General features: G+C 34.3%; 1 protein-coding gene across 10 annotated transcripts in view; it reads right to left on the bottom strand.

The window, feature by feature from the left end:
- LOC106143408 (dual 3',5'-cyclic-AMP and -GMP phosphodiesterase 11) overlaps window positions 1–20,094 on the bottom strand; it is a 175,776-nt gene that overhangs the window by 147,872 nt on the left and 7,810 nt on the right. For 3 of the 10 annotated variants that reach the window (XM_013345474.2, XM_013345476.2, XM_013345478.2), the window contains exon 2: window positions 7,737–7,812. The exons of 6 other annotated variants lie outside the window; for them this stretch is intronic. In XM_013345474.2, coding sequence (XP_013200928.1) covers window positions 7,737–7,764 — 28 coding nt within the window. In that variant the 5' untranslated portion in view covers window positions 7,765–7,812. Of the gene's footprint in view, window positions 1–7,736; window positions 7,813–20,094 lie in introns of those variants that run through there. One more of the 10 variants, XM_060949018.1, reaches the window with a different exon arrangement.

Raw genomic sequence — 20,094 nt, 5'->3', positions numbered from 1 at the left:
TGTTGTCTCTTTCTACCCCGCAAGCGATATACATAGATGTGTCTATATATATGTATGCACTCTCAATAGCATTAGATTTTTCCATTCACCGATCTTCAAACTTTTCATATTACTTACTACCCCTAAGTTCTACGCCCAATTTTTTACTATATTTAGTATATACTTTATGGTAAAAGGTTACTCTTGTCAATAGTATGGTCACCCGCTAGAATATAAACCCTTTTTAGTTATTTATTCTCCATATGAATTTAGGTATCTATAAAAGCAGCTTATAAACTTTATAAATAAAAGCCTAAAGTACTTTGAAACACAATTCTTTATCTTTTTCGGGGTAAAAAAGCCCATAGTTACAAAACTGGCAGGCTTCGTTTAGCCAATTCCATAAATAAGCTGTCCAGCTGAATGATGGATTCGGGATTAAAAGTTAACAACTTTGGTTGCTAGCCCATTGCCTAAATTAATAATCTCAAGTTTTTAATCTGCGCCTTTGCCAACCTGCCAATTTGCCAACAAGATGAAGTCTAAGGTGGTGCACGCAAGCTCAAATAATACCTATTCACTCTTGCCTTGAACACCCTTTAACTTAAAATTGTATTCAGGATGAACGCAATAAAAAATCAAAATATTGCTACACAAACACTTTCTAGTCTTTATTATAGCAATTCAGATGTTTTAATCAACAGTTTAGTTTGTTTGCGGTTGTGGACAATAAAGCTAGGGCTCCATTCAACGCACGCCTACACAGTGGATAAATAAACACGACTATTGCTTCTAGGGTTGGTAAAATGTTTTTTATGTCGAAATAACATGAATACCGACCAAAATTGATACAAACATAGGTCATTTCAGATCATTGACTTTAGGTCGTCATTCAAACAAACAGAAAATAACCAATATATACATTGCAGTATAAAATGGGTAAGACAATTGTCGTGCCAAATCAATAAATTTACTAAAAACTTCTAATTTCTAAAAATATTAATTAATTTTAAAAGCATAAGTTCGGGAGTTAAATAATTCGCAGTCGTATCTCCATTATTTATTATTTATCTTCAGAAAAAAGTAAAGACAACCCTATTCGTATGAAATACTATTCCGGCAGATTGAGTTATATATTGATGGATAAATCCAAAGTTTTATACGGCGTCTCTTGCTCCCACCAATATCAATAGATCAATCAAGACCGTAACTTTCATATTGAGATGCAGTTCATCTGTTACTTTCGCCAATAACATTCTTTAACATTTGAACGTCCATGGCATATAATTGAAAATTTCATAGTTTGAATTTTGTGACATTGGAGATCCACCTTTACACCTTTAAAAAATGTGTTGGATAGATAGGGGAAGAACAAGACGAATGTACGACCTTGATCAAATCGGGGATAATCTAGTGAAAAATCAGGTCAAAAGTATTTAAACTTTCGAACTCGCATGTAGTGAGTGATGAATGTGGATGAAGCAAATACTGACTTGCCGCTTTTTACTGAATTATCTATTTTCTTTATTGTTTGCCGGTTGACTGGAAGAGATCCCTTCATGGGATAAGTCCGCCATTGCAAGTGATTTGTTTCGTTTATAACTATGTACTATTGTAACTTGTAACTGTGTAAATTTCTATGCAATAAAGATATTACAAACAAACAAATAAGTATGTGTGGAAAAATTAAGTCTATTATGCCCCAATACGATCATACCTTTACCAAATCTGGGATACCAAGGAGCCGAGCTCGCGGCAAGTGGAGGGAAGTAAGAAATCTATGCTAACTCGCCGGAAAAAGGCGTAATGTCCTAAGCCTAATATTTGTTTGTATTCGCTTATAACACGTACGCAATCACAGAGAGCGGAAAATAAAGACACGTGATTCAGAAGTTACACGAACATACCTCACAAACACATGGAATGAGTTTGTCGACATCAAACCGGTATTCCTCAGCTGTTATTGTAGGTAAGTATAAAATTATAAATTTGTGTTAATAAACAATTATCATTAAGGATTTTTTATAAAGGATTTTTCGATAAATGAAAATAGATAAGCTAAAAATTGTTAAATTTCTGTATGGAAAGAAAGTTAGAACTAAATTGACGTAAATGCTTAACTTTACTAGCTTGCCATAATTAAACTAACGAAATTATTTTTAAAGTATCTTGTGATCGTAGTTATAACAACAAAGAACCTATCAGTAAAGCAGAGAAACCTCGTAAAATAAAGTTGAAACTTAGTCTTCTACCGTAGAGCTTGTAACCTGAAACTTAGTGATATCAAATTCAAAAGGAAAACCTATAACCAATTTGATTTCAGTAAAACTTCACTATTATATAAACAAAATGAAAAATGATACTACTGAATACATGTTTACATTTTACGAAATATCCAAAAAGCAAAATTATGTTTCCAAGACCTTTTTTTTCTTGAGTTTTTAAAACATGTTTAAAACAAAAAATTCACGTGACTCGTGTTATTCAACCATTCAAGGTATTCTTATGTATATTTAAACACGTGTAGCTTCATACTTGAGTCATTTGATTTTCTTGTCTGTTTGCGTTAAAATGCCTCCAAAATATTGAATAGCTTCAGCTCGGACAAATGAGCCTATAGAAGATGAAAATCAGTAATGTTAATAATTCTGAGCAGTTTCTTATTCCTTAACTTTAGTACATACATACATACATATAATCACGTCTATATCCCTTGCGGGTTAGACAGAGCCAACAGTCTTGAAAAGACTGATAGGCCACGTTCAGCTATTTGGCTTTAAGATAGAATTGAGATTCAAATAGTGACAGGTTGCTAGCCCATCGCCAAAAATAAGAATCCTACCCCTTAGTCGCCTTTTACGACATCCATGGGAGAGAGATGGAGTGGTGCTATTCTTTTCTATTGGTGCCGGGAACCACACGGCACTTAACTTTAGTATCTGCTTATTATTATTGAAATAAATGATTCAACTTGAGTTCAGATTCAGTCTATTTAAATACAAATTTGTATGCTTAATGTATGCTCGTATGTAAATAATGTACACAATATCATCATACGATCCCTAGATTTGCTTACCGCAAAACCTCATAGCTTTTCACGTTCATTTGCGTCGCCAACAGAGACTGTCTTTTATGCAAGATCAGTGATTCATAAACAGTCGTATCTCGTAACGTAACGTTTTGTGATTGTGACAGATATACCAACCGTGAAGGTACTGCGGTTAGGCGTTTGATGTATTCGGGCTATGTAAAGAATATAAGGCCGGGATACAATAAAATAACTATGTGTAAGTAAAATTAAACAAACTGTAATATAAAAATTTAAACATTACAAAATTCATAACTTATTGCACCTTAAATCATTGTTGTGAAAAATTAACAGAAACGATCACCATAAGTAAATATTTACTTTTTTTCTTAGCGGCAAGTGCGCTATATAATTTTAAACATTGACTTTGAAATTCGAGTCTTAAATTATAACATAAATTTTAAAAAGGTGTATTCTAAAATATGTATTAACTATAATCATCATAATTTTTTTTGGTGTCCTGGAGCCAAAGCCTGAGATTCGCATATAATCCAAATCTGTGAGGAGTTCTGTTTAACCTCGGAGACCCAGTTACTCGTATTAGGGAAACCTAAGCCAGCATCCCGACGCAGAGTTCATTATTTAGACTGGACTAAATAAGTATTTTCAATTGCCCTAGGTTAGTGCTTATGCTCGCTGTTATCTTTTATGTTATCTATACGAGAAATAAAGACTAAAAATATGAAGTAGTCCGTCCCATGCTAGTGCCAAGGAACCACCAGTTTCATTGTGTGTAAAGAAATGTGTTATCAAATAATAATATACTTACTAAAAAATTACACGTATAAAAAAAAATCATGAAAGGAATAACGTTGGGGAACTTTATTTTCAATCTTATTCCGCTTTTCAATAAACATGAATTATGAGAAATTCCGGTTATTTATATTCAGTCCAAACATATTTTGATCAAAAATAATTATTTTGGGAAATAATGTAGGTTTCTATCAATCAAACCCAGCTTAATCTCGCGTATGAGAATATTAAAATAACTTTATGGGTAAAACGAAATCACGTATTTAATGTAGGCGGTTCTATTCATATTGTAAACAATTATTTATTTTATAAGCATATGAGACGCCGACACATTACATTTAATTAAAGTCGAACACATGCACCCGTGCCCTTTATTGAGAACTGGTTCACGACCATCATCATAGAGTTTATGATTAGATTCAGTCATGTAACCAGCTGAAGTATAAAAAAGGTACGTTGGGAAACGTACCGTTTTTTATACTTCAGTTACCCCTGTACTATAATCTGGTGTTGAGACGCGACCGTTTCTAATTGCGGCCTCTAACAACAAATATTCTAAAATTAGCATAACAGCACTAATACCGTCTGGAAAGACCGTTTGCGCAGTTACAGCTCATTCATATGTAAAGTTCTATTTCAATAAGGTACAGATTTTTCAACAGACTTCGATTTCGTTTAACTTTTGTAAATCTACAATATTTGGAAACTTTATAATCTGAGACGTACGAGATCGTAAAGTATGATTTAGTAAGATGATTAACAAGGTCGCAATAAGCAAATTTTCACGTGTCATTAATGTTCAGAAAAAAAATTACATAATGGTCAGTAAACATATTTTTGAGATATTGTTAATTTTCTAAAATAACTCCTCTGAATATAAAATTTAAGTGGGCCATACACTTGGCCTTGAACATTGTATTGTCACTGAAGATAAGCCTATATTCGTGGGCACTTTGAGAGAATCAATTTGCTTTTAATGACAGGAAACCTATTAAGTTGCCTGTTAAGTTCGAGGGTAGAGCTTAATTACAGTTACTGGAATGTCTATTGTAATAATGTTAGTTCGGGGTTTCAGAATTTGAAACTCTATACAGTATTAGAATTCTGGTGCGCGAGCAAGTTATATATATTGATAATTAACATTCTGAACAGAAAATGTTCCCAATGATAGATTGAATAGATGAAAATGTGATATGTTTTGAGTTAGGTAAATACTCGTATATTTACTTGTTTTAGCCTTGTCCAATTATCCCTGTATGGATCCCATATATTTTGGCCTTCCCCTTGAATTCATGTGTCAGTACATTCTTTTTGCAATAGGAATCTCCTTTTCTGGCAACATGGCCTTGCTGTTTCCAATTCAGCTTCGCTATTTTCTCGATCACGTCTTGTTATTTTTATCACGATTTTAATAAACAAGAACTGTAATTCACAAGATTTTGATATTTTTATTAGTTCATTTGTAAACACAGTGGCTGTATTAGTGATATGGAGAATACTGCCTATTTATGTGAGGAGAGTTAGCTTTATTTTAACAAGCAATATTTAAACAGACTCACTCCCACCCTTTTAAATCTTAGTTTAGCCTTCTGTCTTAATGCAACTCATTAGTCGGATAATCTTGAGTAGAACAAGGTACTTAACAAACCTTGTCCCAATTATCTAATCTCAAAGCGAAGAAGATTAGCTTAAAGTTTGTCGGAAACACAAACATTCTCGATTTAGAACTGCTTCTGTGGTTTATAGTCTAGGCGATTACAGTGTGTCCTGGAAAGTTGGAATTCGAATTTACATAATATCTTTCTCGTAAAGACTCGGCCACGTTTAGCTGATGGCTTCATAATGGAATTGAAAAAAAAGTTGATAGATTATGATAGTACTATCTATTTGTCTTTTTCATACTTAATCATTTGGTGATGCATTCTAATTCTGCGTGAAATATATTACACTGTCTTTACACACACGTACATTGGCTAATTAATCTTCAAACTGGCTTCCTGAATAAACCTGACCTTATCCTCTCCAGGGGTGTGGTCTTAAATAGACTAAGCCAAAAACAGTTGGTCTTGGTTACCAACTTGTACTCCTTTTGTAAACTAACTACTCAAAGCTATTACCAGAGTGTGCACAATCTGTTAACCTGATACTCATACAATAAAGAATAATGTTATCGTGTGTGTAATACGACCCCAAACAATCGAAGTTTCTATGGTGAAATTCAAATGAGGAGTCGAAACTTATGTCAAAATTATACTGAGGGGTAAAATATGGACGTTCTTGTAAAATTTATTACGAGGAACTTCAAACTTATTTATGTGTTAAGTTCGCTCGCAGTACGTTTAGTAACAGTATGCTTCTACAGAACCTTCATAATAAACGACATATTCATTTCGGTGTGTGTAGAAATCGGTATAATACATAATATGACGTTTTTATCCTTTCCGGGATAGACTGAGCCTTGAAAAGACTAAAGAGCCACCTGGATGATTTAATAATGTAATTAAGATTCACAGAAGACAGGCTACTTACCATATGCCTAAAGGAAAATTAAGAAATACTATTTCGCATCAAATATAAATTAATTAGGTATCTATCTATCTATTAGTACTATATTTACGTGGAAAATTATCATGTTTTGATATAATTAAATCAAATTAAGAAAAACGATTTCTTTTAGTTCCGCCCCAGGCAACACTATCCGACCACTCATGGCTCTACCGACCTTCCGGTCATACGAGCCGATTCATGAAAGGAGTGCGTCCAACGTCCCAGGCAATAGGTAATATTTATTAAAATTTCCATTCTAGAGAGAGACGTAGACCAAGCTGTCCATTTTTTAATATTCTATAAGCTCGGCCAAGATAAAGAATATATGAGTACATAATAATATACTATTATCTGAATTTTTCTAGTAAATTTTAATATCATTCTATCATAACGAGTAACTCACTAATTAGAAATCAAGTATTTTTTTTATAATATTATTCATTTTTATTCGAGGAACCGAAAAAGGGTTTAATTAGACGACTTCACGAAATTATGATTAAAAGTAATTAAAAGCAGAGCGAACCCATTTCGGATAAAATATCTCGAACATTTTGAGATTATTTTTTTAATTTTGTTATTTTACCAACTTAGTTCATTTACATTCAAAAGGCACTCCAATATTTAAATGAGAAACCAAAGTGCTTATGAAAATGTTGCTATTACCAGAGACCATTGTAAGCCCTTAATCCTTTGTGATGGAAGGTCTAAAATTTACGTAATCTAAATAATAGCTCATTTGAATAAAAACTCCGAGAAAATCTAGGAAGGTCGCTTTATAAATCTCTCACAAAATTAATTTATGTAATTCGTCTACTTTGGACGCTACCATTTATGGAACTGACCGAAAAGTTGAAATGTGGTTTCAGTATCACGACGCTATTCTACTTTACAAAGTTTATAGTAAAGGTAAAATAAATCAGTAAAAATATGGACAAGTAAAATTTTGCATTCAGCAACCCTTACAATGATCTAAGTAGCAATCTCACTATTAACATTTATTCTCACTGCATTTTCACGAAACTAATATGAATCAGTTACAGCTTACCTACCCAAATTCACTGCATGTTCGGCTCTATAGTGTCATAGAGTTTAATGCAAAGTAACTTATTATGCGATTGCTATACATACAAAACCTTCGATACATTTAACCCAAACACACACACAGCTCATTTCTAACCCATTCTGATGAATGACTCACTGCGGCATTGTCAATATATATATAGTTTATAAATCACGAGCAGATGCCCTGGACTACATTCAAAAGAAAGTTATGCAGCAAGATAATGAAAAATGCTCTGTATTGCTTTTATTTCATGAAAGGAAAAAAAACCTTTAAAATATACATGCTATGGTATCTATTTGTACTCACTGGTGGAATGCGTCGTCGAGGGATGCATAATAATCCTTATTATCCGCCTTCATAAGCACCGATCGATTATTCTTACCTGTAAAAAAGAAAATTGGTAAAGAACACGTTGACAAATAAATATCGTTCCTATGAAAACATTTGAAGTTAGGTAGGCGACATACCCTTACTACGCCAAGCACTCAATTTTTCAGGCTTTTGCCTGAAATGATTGTGGCAAAGCCTAAAAAAGCATACTATGCCAACTAACTAATATTATATACGAAATTCTGATGCTTTCACGGCAAAACCAGTGGACACATTCTGATGATATACTAATTGTGTGTAAATTAGTAAACTATCCAAACACAGGATAGTTTTTCTTTAAAATTTCCTGAAATTCTTCGTTTTACTCGGCCGTAACCACAAGCTAATCTAGTATTTCAAAGATGTAAGTAGGTAGTATGGACTATTCTGAAAAAGCAGTTCCTATCTGTTACACATGGCGCAAATAATATAGCTGTAACAACCCTCCTGGGGTTTGTAACGTTTTGTTTTTCCTCAGATAAGACAACCCGAGTCATCTAGTAGGCTTATATAGAGCGTAGAAAAAAGGTATTACGCACAGGCCAGGAAAACATATTGCTATATTGGTCCCGATGTTTTGTAGTACCACATTTCATTCTTGGGCTCGATTTTTTTTGAGTAAATTGTACTGCACGTTTATACAACAAATACTATTATTGATGGATCTTAATTTGGAAACATTCAGTCTTTTCAAAAACTGTTGGCTCTCTTGCAAACAGGAATACAAGTGCAGTTTATGAAAGTTAAAGAAGGTACACATAATGGTAGGTATTGTATTTTTTTTTATTCGAAACTGCTAATATAAATTCCTCGTTTCTGAATATAGAAATAATTGTTACTTTAATAATGAAATGAAATTGAGTTCATAATTTCTTCAAAGCCTTTTTTAGCAATATTAATTCGTGCCACGTTTTATTTGTCGTAAGTATATACTTTGTATTATTGCTTTTAGCAAATAACACCTGGACCTGTGTTGATGATTTCTGGCTCAGAAACAGACCAATACTTCGGTATGATAGGCTAGGGTAGGATTCTGGACATTTCTACGGATGCGACTTCAAAACTTAGATGAAAAGTACTTATTTGTGATTGATCTAAGAACAACTTTAAACTGCAAGCAAGAATATACAGACAGATGGAATCACTTTTATGAGGTCGTAAGTCAGCTTAATAAAGTTATAGTGTGGTTAAAGCTGCATTTATAGACATAGCTTTACTGCCAACTTTAAAGTTCTAATACGACCTACTGAAATTGCACAACTATGACGTAACGGAGGCGGGAACAAATTGGGATAAATGAGGTATCTCATGACACCACATCAAGCTAGATTTTAATGGTATAAAACTGAAATGAAAAATTTCAATGTTGGATGCAAAGAGGCAATCATTGTATGAATCTATTGAACAAATTGAATTACACGTAAGCTCAAAGGGGTTCTTACTTATACAAAATTTTTCAAATTTATAATAACAATTTCGTTACGTGGAAATACACCTGTCCACGTAATAGAACGTGTCTCGAATGAAAAGCAACGATTAATGACAGTGCGCAGAATAATGTTATTTTCTACATCGATAATATAGCGCAAAGGTAAATTTTGATGAACATTGAAAATTATATTTTAATATCTTTCAACTGGAGGTCCAAATGATTCGTACAATTTTATCCTTGATCGGTTTGTATTTTATTACATACATACATATAACCACGTCTATATCCTTTGATAGGCAACGCTCAGCTGTTCGGCGTAATAATAGAATTGAGATTCAAATATTGACTGGTTGCTAGCCCATCCCCTAAAAGAAGAATCCCAAAATTAGCCCATCTCTAAGTCGCCTTCTACGATATCCATGGCAAAGAGATGAAGTGGTCCTATGTATGTATGGGAAAGAGGATGAGGATACAGGAACTTATTTGATGAAATAACAAACAATAACGAAATTTTTGTTACATGTGTTCAAGAGCACCCTAAACCTACGAACTTGCATTCAAACATTACTGATAAATTAGAAGAATAGCAGCATTAATTTAGCATTAGAAGTATTTAAGGAAGCAGAAGTAAATTAGCATTAGTGTTTAAGGATCGTGATAAGTAGGAAGATGTAGACTCTAATCTACCAGTATGCATCAGTGGGGAAGAGGTGTAATCATAATTAATGTACGTATGTATGTAAATAAATGCAATGCAAATGTACTACATACATATAATCACGTCTATATCCCTTACGGGATAGACTGAGCCAACAGTCTTGTAAAGACTAATAGGCCACGTTCAGCTGTTTGGCTTTAAGATAGAATTGAGATTCAAATACTGACAGGTTGCTAGCCCATCGCCTAAAAGAAGAATCCCAAGTTTATAAGCCTACCCCCTTAGTCGCCTTTACCGACAAATGTACTCTTTACAGGAAGTCGGGTAAAGAAACTTATCATTCGAAGCTATAACGTGACGCGTGGTTATCATATGTTTTATTACTTGTAGCATGTGAATATCATATTTTGATAAAAATAATCTCTTATTTGTTTTAATTTAGCCGTCATTGAAACCGTGGTCTGATCATTGTACTTTCGACTTAATGATGTATCAATGCAGTATATTCATTCATTACTTACATTAGTTTGTAGTTCGACATTCGGTTGTCAACAACATGGTTCGTTAAATAGTTAGGTACAAGTTTCGATAAAAAATATATCAGCATCAAGTTTCGCCATAAAATTATTTTCAAGGAATAAGAACAAACAATAAATTCATCCATTTCATAAAAGTCTGTTAATGTAGGTATATTTCTATGATTTCAGTCATTGATCGTCAACAAAATTACACCATAAGTAAAACAAAAGTGTTTGTTGCTTGAAATAAAAATAAAGTTAATTAAATTCACATGAACTGAAGTCACCTCACCACTAGATACATAAACATTCCAAATGCTAAACTCAGTATAATAAATTATCACAATTTATAACATTTGCTCGTATCGTTAGTATAACATCGCCACACATGTGACTAAATTACGCGCACAGCTTTATGTTTGCTTTATGTTTGTTTTTTTGCTGAAACGTTTGTTGATATTTGCGATATTTGATAACGTTATTTGATTGCCTATTTATTGAACAAAATCGTAATAAAAATGTAAGCAAATGCCCTTCAGTGACTAAAAGGGGTAGGAGTTCAATAAACAATAATTTATTTAAAATTTAAAACACAAAATAAAAAATACAGATTTGAAAGAGTCTGAAAGTGGATTAAGGATGAATGAGTTACTCTATGCCGACGATCAGGTTATACTGGCGTCATCAGCGGAAGAGTTACAGGAGATGGTAAACTGTATGTATGAAGCTTTAAAAGAGAAAGGAATAAAAGTGAACGTAAGTAAAACTAAAATACTGGTTTTTGAAATGGAGAAAGAAATGACAATGTACCTAGACGAACGTATCTTGATCAAATTAAAGACGTCCTGGTAAAGGGTCAGGTCAAAAGTATCCGAAACTTGCATGAAGATTGTTATGATTGTGGATGAAGCGAAGGAAGTATGCACAGATCGTGGCAAGGGGAAAGAGGTAGTCTGCCTACCCCTCCGGGAAAGAGGCGTGATTTTATGTATGTTTGTACTAGTTTGTAGGTTAACATTTTTATTGGAAATTAAAATTACGTGATACGTGAGCCATGCCTGCGCCATTCCACTTGAAATGTTACAGCAAAGGTTTGCACATGGGCAGTCTAGACGGGTCGCTATCATTTTCAAGTTTAAGCCCTTCAAAAGACAATGACCTATTACTATTAGATATCGTTTTTGCGTGGATTTATCTTAACATAAACACACAAAGTAGTAAGCAGTATTATCGTGACTCAGTTTAATTTTGGGATTCCGCGTCCTTTCTAAAAAAGAAACCCTAATATAAGGTTTTCGTATAAGGGGCTTTTTATATCTAGACCTTTTTTAAGAAATGTAATATGTTTAGTTATTTTCCTCTAAAAAAACTACCAAGCTGTTGCCTACAAACTATGTAGGTGCTATTTCGTATGAGTTTGATCTCTGATTTTCTAATACGAAATGTAATAGTCGTGTAATGTGCTATTTAGAAAAAAATATGGCAATAACATACCTCAATAATAAGTTTATAAAAACTGTCAGTAGAAGACTCCCACTCGCATTTGGCCAGTTTTATCTGAGGTTTTTATTATCTCACATGACATTAGCCTTTGACATCTGTCTGAAGACACGCCCAAATGTGGAAAATACCGTCATCGGAATTGACGTAAGGCGTTTACGAGCGACCCAATAAAACTTGATCATAATCCAATCCATTTAAGATCATTGATATCAAGAATAACTGTCCATTTGGCATTTCTTCCGTATATTCCTTTAATGCCCCTCATCATTTTCTAATGGTTATTTTGAGATGCTTGTCTCTCATGAAGAAAATTCTGTATTGGTTTTTGATGATCAACCATTGGTTTAAAAACCCGGGGTCCGCTTAGGGCTGGATGCTATCTGTGATTTGCAAAGTTTTTTTTTCTGCAACTGGATTCTTATTAAACTACTTATTGATTTTGAAGTTTACTTCTTTACTCAAAAATCCACAAGAAATGGATATACCACATTTGTTCAATCACATTTTTGCGTCGCATTGTGATACTGATTGAATTTTATAATGACAAAATTAAGTTGTTGATGTGCAAAGTAAGGATGTTCGATTTCATGTTTTCATTTCACATCAATAATGAGATCTTTGGTTTTACCACTTGTTTCAGTTTTGTTTGTTCACTTTAGCTTGTAAATCCCAGGTGGTTTACGGAACATTTGATAACATCTGTTATCTCTAATCGATATGAATCTATAAATAAACATAAGACTTTCACTTTCCAATATGCTCGCTAATGTACAAGCAAATCTTATCAAATGTCATATAACATGACAGGTCAGCTTACCACGAGATTTCCTAGATAAAAACACATTAAAGCTAATCTAGGCAGTTCTAGATTAAGGCGCTACATTCAGATTACATGTACCTCGATGCGGGCGAGAGGCTCACCCCGCGCGGGGCTCACCCCCGACCAGCTTGCCCCGCTAGATCGCCGCGCACCGTAGCCGCTGGCGCGTGACCTCACGTAACCAAAATAAAGAATGCAATGGAGTCCGCATCAGAATATTTATTGTTTTTGATACAATAAAATTATTTTACATAAAACATACATATATTAAATTACATTATAAGCAATGATATAGTTGCGGATGTATGCAAAAATTTTGTATAAAATGAATAGGTAAGTTTGTAATGGTTTTAAAAAAACTACTCGTAATTACTTATTCGATTTCGTTCAATCAAAGGTAATTTACATAGTAATGTATATCATATATTTTTAGGGTTCCGTAGCCAAATGGCTACGGAACCTATGGTTTTCTATATATGGTTTTCTATCTTGGGTTGTCGTTGATGTCGGCGTCGGAATAATGCCATGACTATCTAAGTCCATAATATCAACTGTCGACTTCACACCATCCGCACTTCTCTGTTCGGACATTGTCAACGACGATATCGGAGACAATTTATTTTTCCTAAAAATTAATAACAATCAAATAATGGGATAATGACTGTGATTCAATAAGCTGAGCTGACAATTATGTACAGAAATAAATTCAAACAAAATGAATGTGGGAAATTAAATACTTCGCAGAATATTTTTCAACGACGCTCGGAGCGATTGGCACAGGTCCTGCGTCGGAGAATGTGATCCGCGGAGTGAAGGCACGCTTACAAAGGATAGCGCTTTATCCTACCCGGTCGTGTAGGAATGAGACAGAGATAAAGTGTCAACACTCTACTGTCCAGTACTATTGTCGCAACAATTTTAATTCCTGTTTTCTTCTATTTAGTTTAATTACGTCTAAACAAAACATCCAATCGAAATTTCATCTTCCAGAAGTTATTATTTTTTAATGATCTTCAATTTGGTACAAAATTCAAATTTTAAATCCTTATAGTTTGAGATAAATAATCGAAATCTAGACTTGTGTTCCTGAATTTTTTTGATCGAGGATTTTTGTTCCAATCGTGTTTTCATCTTCCACAAATATAATTGAATATATTTACTTTCATATCCAAAAATATTGAAACGATGCAAGTTATATTTTATGAGAAAAAACCAAGTGAAAATGACCCAAAATCTATGATGTATCGCCTTAATGTCTACATACATTCTCTTATCATGATTTTGTCAATTTAGTTTTGCATGGTATACGTGGGTCGTAAACAGCTAATATAATTATTCAAAATCTCAAATCCAAATTCAATTCACGTTTATTTCATATATGCCCAGAGAAAATTCCAGTAGATAAACATATAATAATACAGTAACAGTTATAACGTCATTAAAATATTGCCCGCAGTGAAGACATATTTGCCAAATCTCTGTCAACCTTTAGATGTTCAGAGGTGTAAATTTGGCTGATAGTTTGTAAGTACAATGTTAGAGTTTTCATTTGCCAAAAATTTTGTCTACACGTGTCACGTTTCCTCGGTAAAAAAAAAAACAAATTTTTAAATAACATTACGAATTTCATTTTAAAATATTCAAATATTATTTAATTTGCTAGACAGAACCCAAGATTTTTCGTCCCGCCCAGTTTCACTTGGGTATTTTTTCCAATTCAAGTCTTATTATAAGTCTTCAGGAGAGAAATATATCATATAGTGAAACGGAAAATAATATGCTGGCATCTTGCGCTGTGACTAATTCAATGTAATCATGATAATCAATTACCTACTATTTAACACTATATCCCCGCTTGGTGAACAAACATGACTTACCTAAACTAGTACATGCGCTTTGTATGCGTGGATAAAGTTACAGTTGCGGTAAATTAACCTTAAGGTATAATATTGCATAGACTCAGTCAAGTTATTTTAATTTATTTATATGTATAATCCAACAAATCAACATTGTCGAGTCGTTTGTATTCAGATATCAACATCACTGTTATGTTTCCTGTTTGGAGCTCATCTCAACATCCAGTTTTTACTTTTCACCCTTCTGGAGAGAAGCCTGGGTTGCACCTTTACGAACATGATCCTGGATTGAGTGGAGTCTTTACACGATGCGACCCCCATCTGACCTCCGCAACCTTTTCAGAGGAACGCATATTAGACCATGGTTTCACTTTCAGTTGTCTGAATGGGCAGGTTTCCTCTCGAATTTTCCTTTCACTGTATGAGCATCAGTTAGCACTCAAACTAATGAACTGAAAACGTCATTGGTACGTACGGTCGTTGGATTTTATTTGTTGTCCTGATTGAGGAGCCCGGTTCCGTCAGTTACGTATACGAGACGAAACGATTCGCGCTTGACCTCTGCAACCATTGCAGGTTACCTAATACGTATTGAATCATGATTACACATCACGATGCTTTCCCTCATCGTAAGCGCATCAGTTAGCAATCAAGCTAATGCAGGGACATAACTGAAAAGTGTAATTGATACTTTCATGGCCACATATTCAGATTTTATCTATATATATAAAACTCTTCCGTTACTGAGTGACTGACTGACAGACAACGCACAGTCGAAACTACTGGTCGTAGACAGCTGAAATTTGGAATGTAGGTTCCTTGGGATATGTAGGGGAGCACTAAGAAAGGATTTTTGGAAATTCAACCCCCAAGGGGGGGAAAAGGGGTAAAAACGTTTCTATGAAAAATCTTATTCCTTGGGTTTATAAACTTGAAACTTGGCATGAACACGTACATAGGCAAGTAAATATGTTTGACATTATAAGTTTTTTCAAACTACCCTCCAATCGTGATTTAGGGGGTGCGATTGGGTGACTGATTTAATAACGCACAGCCGAAACCGCTCGGTATAGGAGTCTGAGATTTTGAACAGAGGTTCCTTTAGTAACATAAGTGAGCACTAAGAAGGGATTTTTGAAATGTCAACCCCCCAAGGGGGGGAAACGGGATAAACTGAGCCGGGGCTGCGGGAAAGTTCTAACGAGATACCGTGGCCCCGGAACGCAAAGGGCAACTGAAGGAACGAGGTGGGTTTTAGTCAGTAAAAGTCTGACACTCCCTTCCGTTCCACCCAGAGCGGGAGAGGTCATTTGATGATTTCCCATCCTTAAAAAAAAAGACTTTGTATGACAACTTTCAGTCGTCTCTTTAACATACATAATAACATACATAATTATGTACATACATGCATAACATTAATAACATCACGCCTTTAAATCCCTATTTTGTGTTAACACTACCCATACAAACAGCTAAAAGGAAACAAGTGAAGAGACGAAATTTGTCCGCATCCATTTTCACCTAAATTCTTAACGTTAATGAGATTTACTTTTTATTATCAGGTCAACCTAATAGCCTCACATGTACGTATAACTTCGTAAGAATTTTCTTTCAACTCCTAACCGTTGAGGAGTTGTACCTTCCATCATCAGCTCATTCACATGGGATGATGACTATCAGACTATATTTGTTTAAACATGTAATCGATTAACTCCGAAACTACTGAATCGATTTCAAACATTCACCATTAGAAAGCTACATCATCCCTGAGTAACACAGGCTATATTTAATTCCAGTTGTAACAAGATTTCAGCCTGTGGAAGAAAAAGCCCTGTCGAGATCATTAAAAAACGCTATATATAACCGAATTACACGTGGGCGAAGCCGCGGGCGGAAAGCTAGTATTATATATAAGTCTAAAGCTTTTTAATTGGTCAAAATATTTACTCTTGTTCTTCAACTTTAATCTTTCTCACGATAAAATATGATTATTGTACATATTGTTCTATCAGGCTCTAGTTGACCTACTGCAAAAATTGATAAATTATTTTTATGTACCCTGTCACTATGATTAATTGTGATAATTATCTCATCTCTGACTGATTTCGTATTTATCTTATGTTTTAGAATAATTTGTTTACAATTCCTTTGTAAAACATTGATAACATTGTTTTTCTTACTGTTATAAGAAAAATAGGATTCGGCGTCATGTTGAATTTCAACATCACGTCGGTTGCCGTGGTTTCCGGCACTTTAGAAACGAACCATATTTTTCCCATAGCTGTCTAAAAAGGAGACTAAGGGGAAAGCTAATAAACTTGGGATTCCTCTTATAGGCAATGGGTTAGCAAGCTGTCACTTTGGGAATCTCAATTCCATCTTAAAGCCATACAGCTGAATGTGGATTTTCATTGTTTTTAAGACTATCGGCTCTATATATATACTCCGCGAAGGATATAGATGTGACTATAAGTATATGCCACCATCATATCAGGCGAAGCACTTCCACTGCTGAACATAAGCTTCCCCCAATGACTCTCGCTCTGTTGGAGATAGCCAGGGTCCAAGGATTAGCTAAAAATTTCCACGAATAAAATGCCTCTAAATTCTGTAAGTATTTTATTTATAGTCTAACTAGATAATTTCTATGCCAAAGTTCATCAAAATCCGTCAAATAGTTTTTGAAATATAGTTTCCATAAAAAAGTATAGAAATATGAAAGAAACAAAAATAGTATAGATTATGCGTATTTTATTTCCCTATTTGGGAAATAAAATACTATACAAAGCCGATCTTGGTATTTTTAATCTAGCAAAGAATTCGGCACACAACAAGCCATTGGCGAGAAAGGTTTGCAGGAAATAGCCCGGGAATTTGGGATGAACGAGCCCTTACCATCAGTCACATTTCCTTCATACGCAGCGAAAAAAACTTCTACGCACTTCGGGACATCTCGCTACACCAAATAATTTTCTTTTCGTTTATTTGAGAAAATACTCTTGAATCTAATAGCCATGATAGGAATACTTACTAAAAAATACTAGGTATTAAATTTGGGGCTTCGCTTCTTAAGGAGTATTAAAGAACTGGATGTCTTATCTACTTCATACTTATCTAAAATCACGCCTCCCTTACTGCCTCAATCTTTATCTCTTACAAGGTAGACAGAGTCAACAGTCTAGAAAAATCTAGAAAGCCAATGATAGATTGCCAGTCCATCGCCTTTAATTGATTCTTCTTCTAGAAGAATACCTTTAAAAGAGTTTCCATTGATTGACCATTACAAACTGATAATTGTCTCAAAAGAAATTCGACGTAGCAAAGCCGTAGTCACCGTGAAACAAAACATACAACCAAGGCCTTTACTTTATGGACGAAACACGCACGGATCTTCACTTTGATTACATCTGAAAAGCTTTTAGTACCTCGGGTATTCCAGTAAACCGTTTTACGGTTGATGACTAATGGTTTGTAGCTAAGAAGCTGTACAATGTGCAGTCAATGGCAGAGAAACCTGACCTTCTAAGGGTTGATCTGTACGAATAGGGGATCGCGTTTCTCTTTCGTAGACTGTACATTAGTCAGACGTAGCAATTATATCGCTTGATTATTGATAAGTCACTACAAAGTGTAATACTGATTATCATCATTTTCAGATTGCATGTTGATCTGCGGAGCCAATAAATGTGTGTAAGCTACTTCACTGGCCGCGATTCTTCAGGCGAAAGGCAAGCAACCCTGAAGTATATCCGATTCCATCCTGCTAAACGTAAACATCGAATCATGTGACTATTGGCTCGGTCTACCTATAAAGACGAAATAAAGTAATTCAAATTCAAATTCAAACTTTTATTTGCATAATATGAGTACAACAAGGTCTTAAATATAAAAAAAATACTGTATTCTAGAATTAGCACTCAGCTTTACAGCTGAGAAACTATAAAAACAATGTTATCTCTTAAAGTTTCACAGCATTTGATAAACTTTTAGGTACAGTTGCCGTGATCTAGAAACTCTTCATCTAAGAAATACACCGACATTCGTAGGTATTGCTAGAAACTCATTACAGTAGCAATCTCATGTTTCCGTGCAATCTAATCTGAACCCACGTGCTCGTACGGTGTGACCTCATCGTGCTCCGTTTACTCTATACAAAACAAACACTTTTTGCACGCAACGAAATTATTGGTGCAGAAATAAAGCCGTTTATTTATTTGTATTTTAGTGTACAAATCAATACATATCATAAAATCAATCAATAAATATAATAAAACAGTGATGCGGATAAAGTTCGTTTCTCATCATGACCAATAATGACCATGATCAATACAATGTTTATACAATAGGCGAACTTCATTTATACATATTATCATACCTTTATCGCTAAAGGAGTAGACGGGGCCAACAGTTTCAAAAAAACTGTAAGCCTTTTTTTAGCTTGGTATAATGATGAAATTGGGATAAACTTGAAAATTATTCTTATAGGCATAAGAAAAATCTCAAGTTGAAATTTTTCTTATAGGCATAAGAAAAATCTCTAGTTTATTAGCCTTTTCCTTGATCGACTTTTACAATCTGCACGGGAAGAGAAGCAGCTGATACTCTATGTTTTTTTTCTACCAGACCAGCATGAATGAATGCATTTTTTAAAAAGAAAAATACCAACAATGTACTTCTATTAAATAACTTTGGTATTAATTACTTGCATAAAATACATACAGTATTTAATCGTACTCTCCTTTTCTCTATACCCACTTAGTTTCATCCTTTCCGTCCCCTGTTCTTATTGACCTTCGGCAGACGCCATTTAATTCGATTCACGAGATAACTTTTAGCCGATCATTACCGGTTTTCGAATGATTTGATTGTCATTTAACCGTTTTTTTTTTACGAATGAAGGTCGTTGCTGTCGTAATAGTAAAACGTTACGGTCAAGGCCTATGGAAACTCAAAACAAGGATTTGAGTCTTAATCTGAACACTTTTGTTCTCCTTCTCTCTGTCTTATCATTATGTGCTCCCACTTGCACCCACAGCTATTGATATTCAGAGTCTAGGGCATAGTTCCTGGCCCTCATTTGAAGTCTAGAGTACGTTATTGAAGTCAGTTTACAGACAGCCTCGTTGGACGAGTCGAGAGTGAAAATGGGATAAAGGCATTCATCGACATGCTAGATCTATAAAAGAAGAAGTCACCAAAAAATTTTTTGGCTCTCTTGCCATTATTGGCAATGGCAATAAATTAAATCTTACTTTGTCTAGTTCTTTTCCGGACAGCACTAAAGTTTACATAAACATATGTATATGTATGTATATAACGCTTTACTTCTTACTATAAAGACAAGGCGAACAGTAAAATACTTAAGCCATTTTTAGCTGAATTTTGAAATTTACTCCAGACAACACACTTATAACATTATTGGCAATGAATACTACAGCGCAAATAAGTATGAGTTTAAGATAACGTTTTATGGAGAATAAACTATTTTCATAAAATTAAGCAATTCGA

Source organism: Amyelois transitella, chromosome 17 (genome assembly GCF_032362555.1).
Source record: "Amyelois transitella isolate CPQ chromosome 17, ilAmyTran1.1, whole genome shotgun sequence".
Classification (NCBI taxonomy): Eukaryota; Metazoa; Arthropoda; class Insecta; order Lepidoptera; family Pyralidae; genus Amyelois; species Amyelois transitella.
The sequence above is the reverse complement of the archived record's forward strand: the minus strand, read 5'-3'. Positions and strand labels throughout refer to the sequence as shown.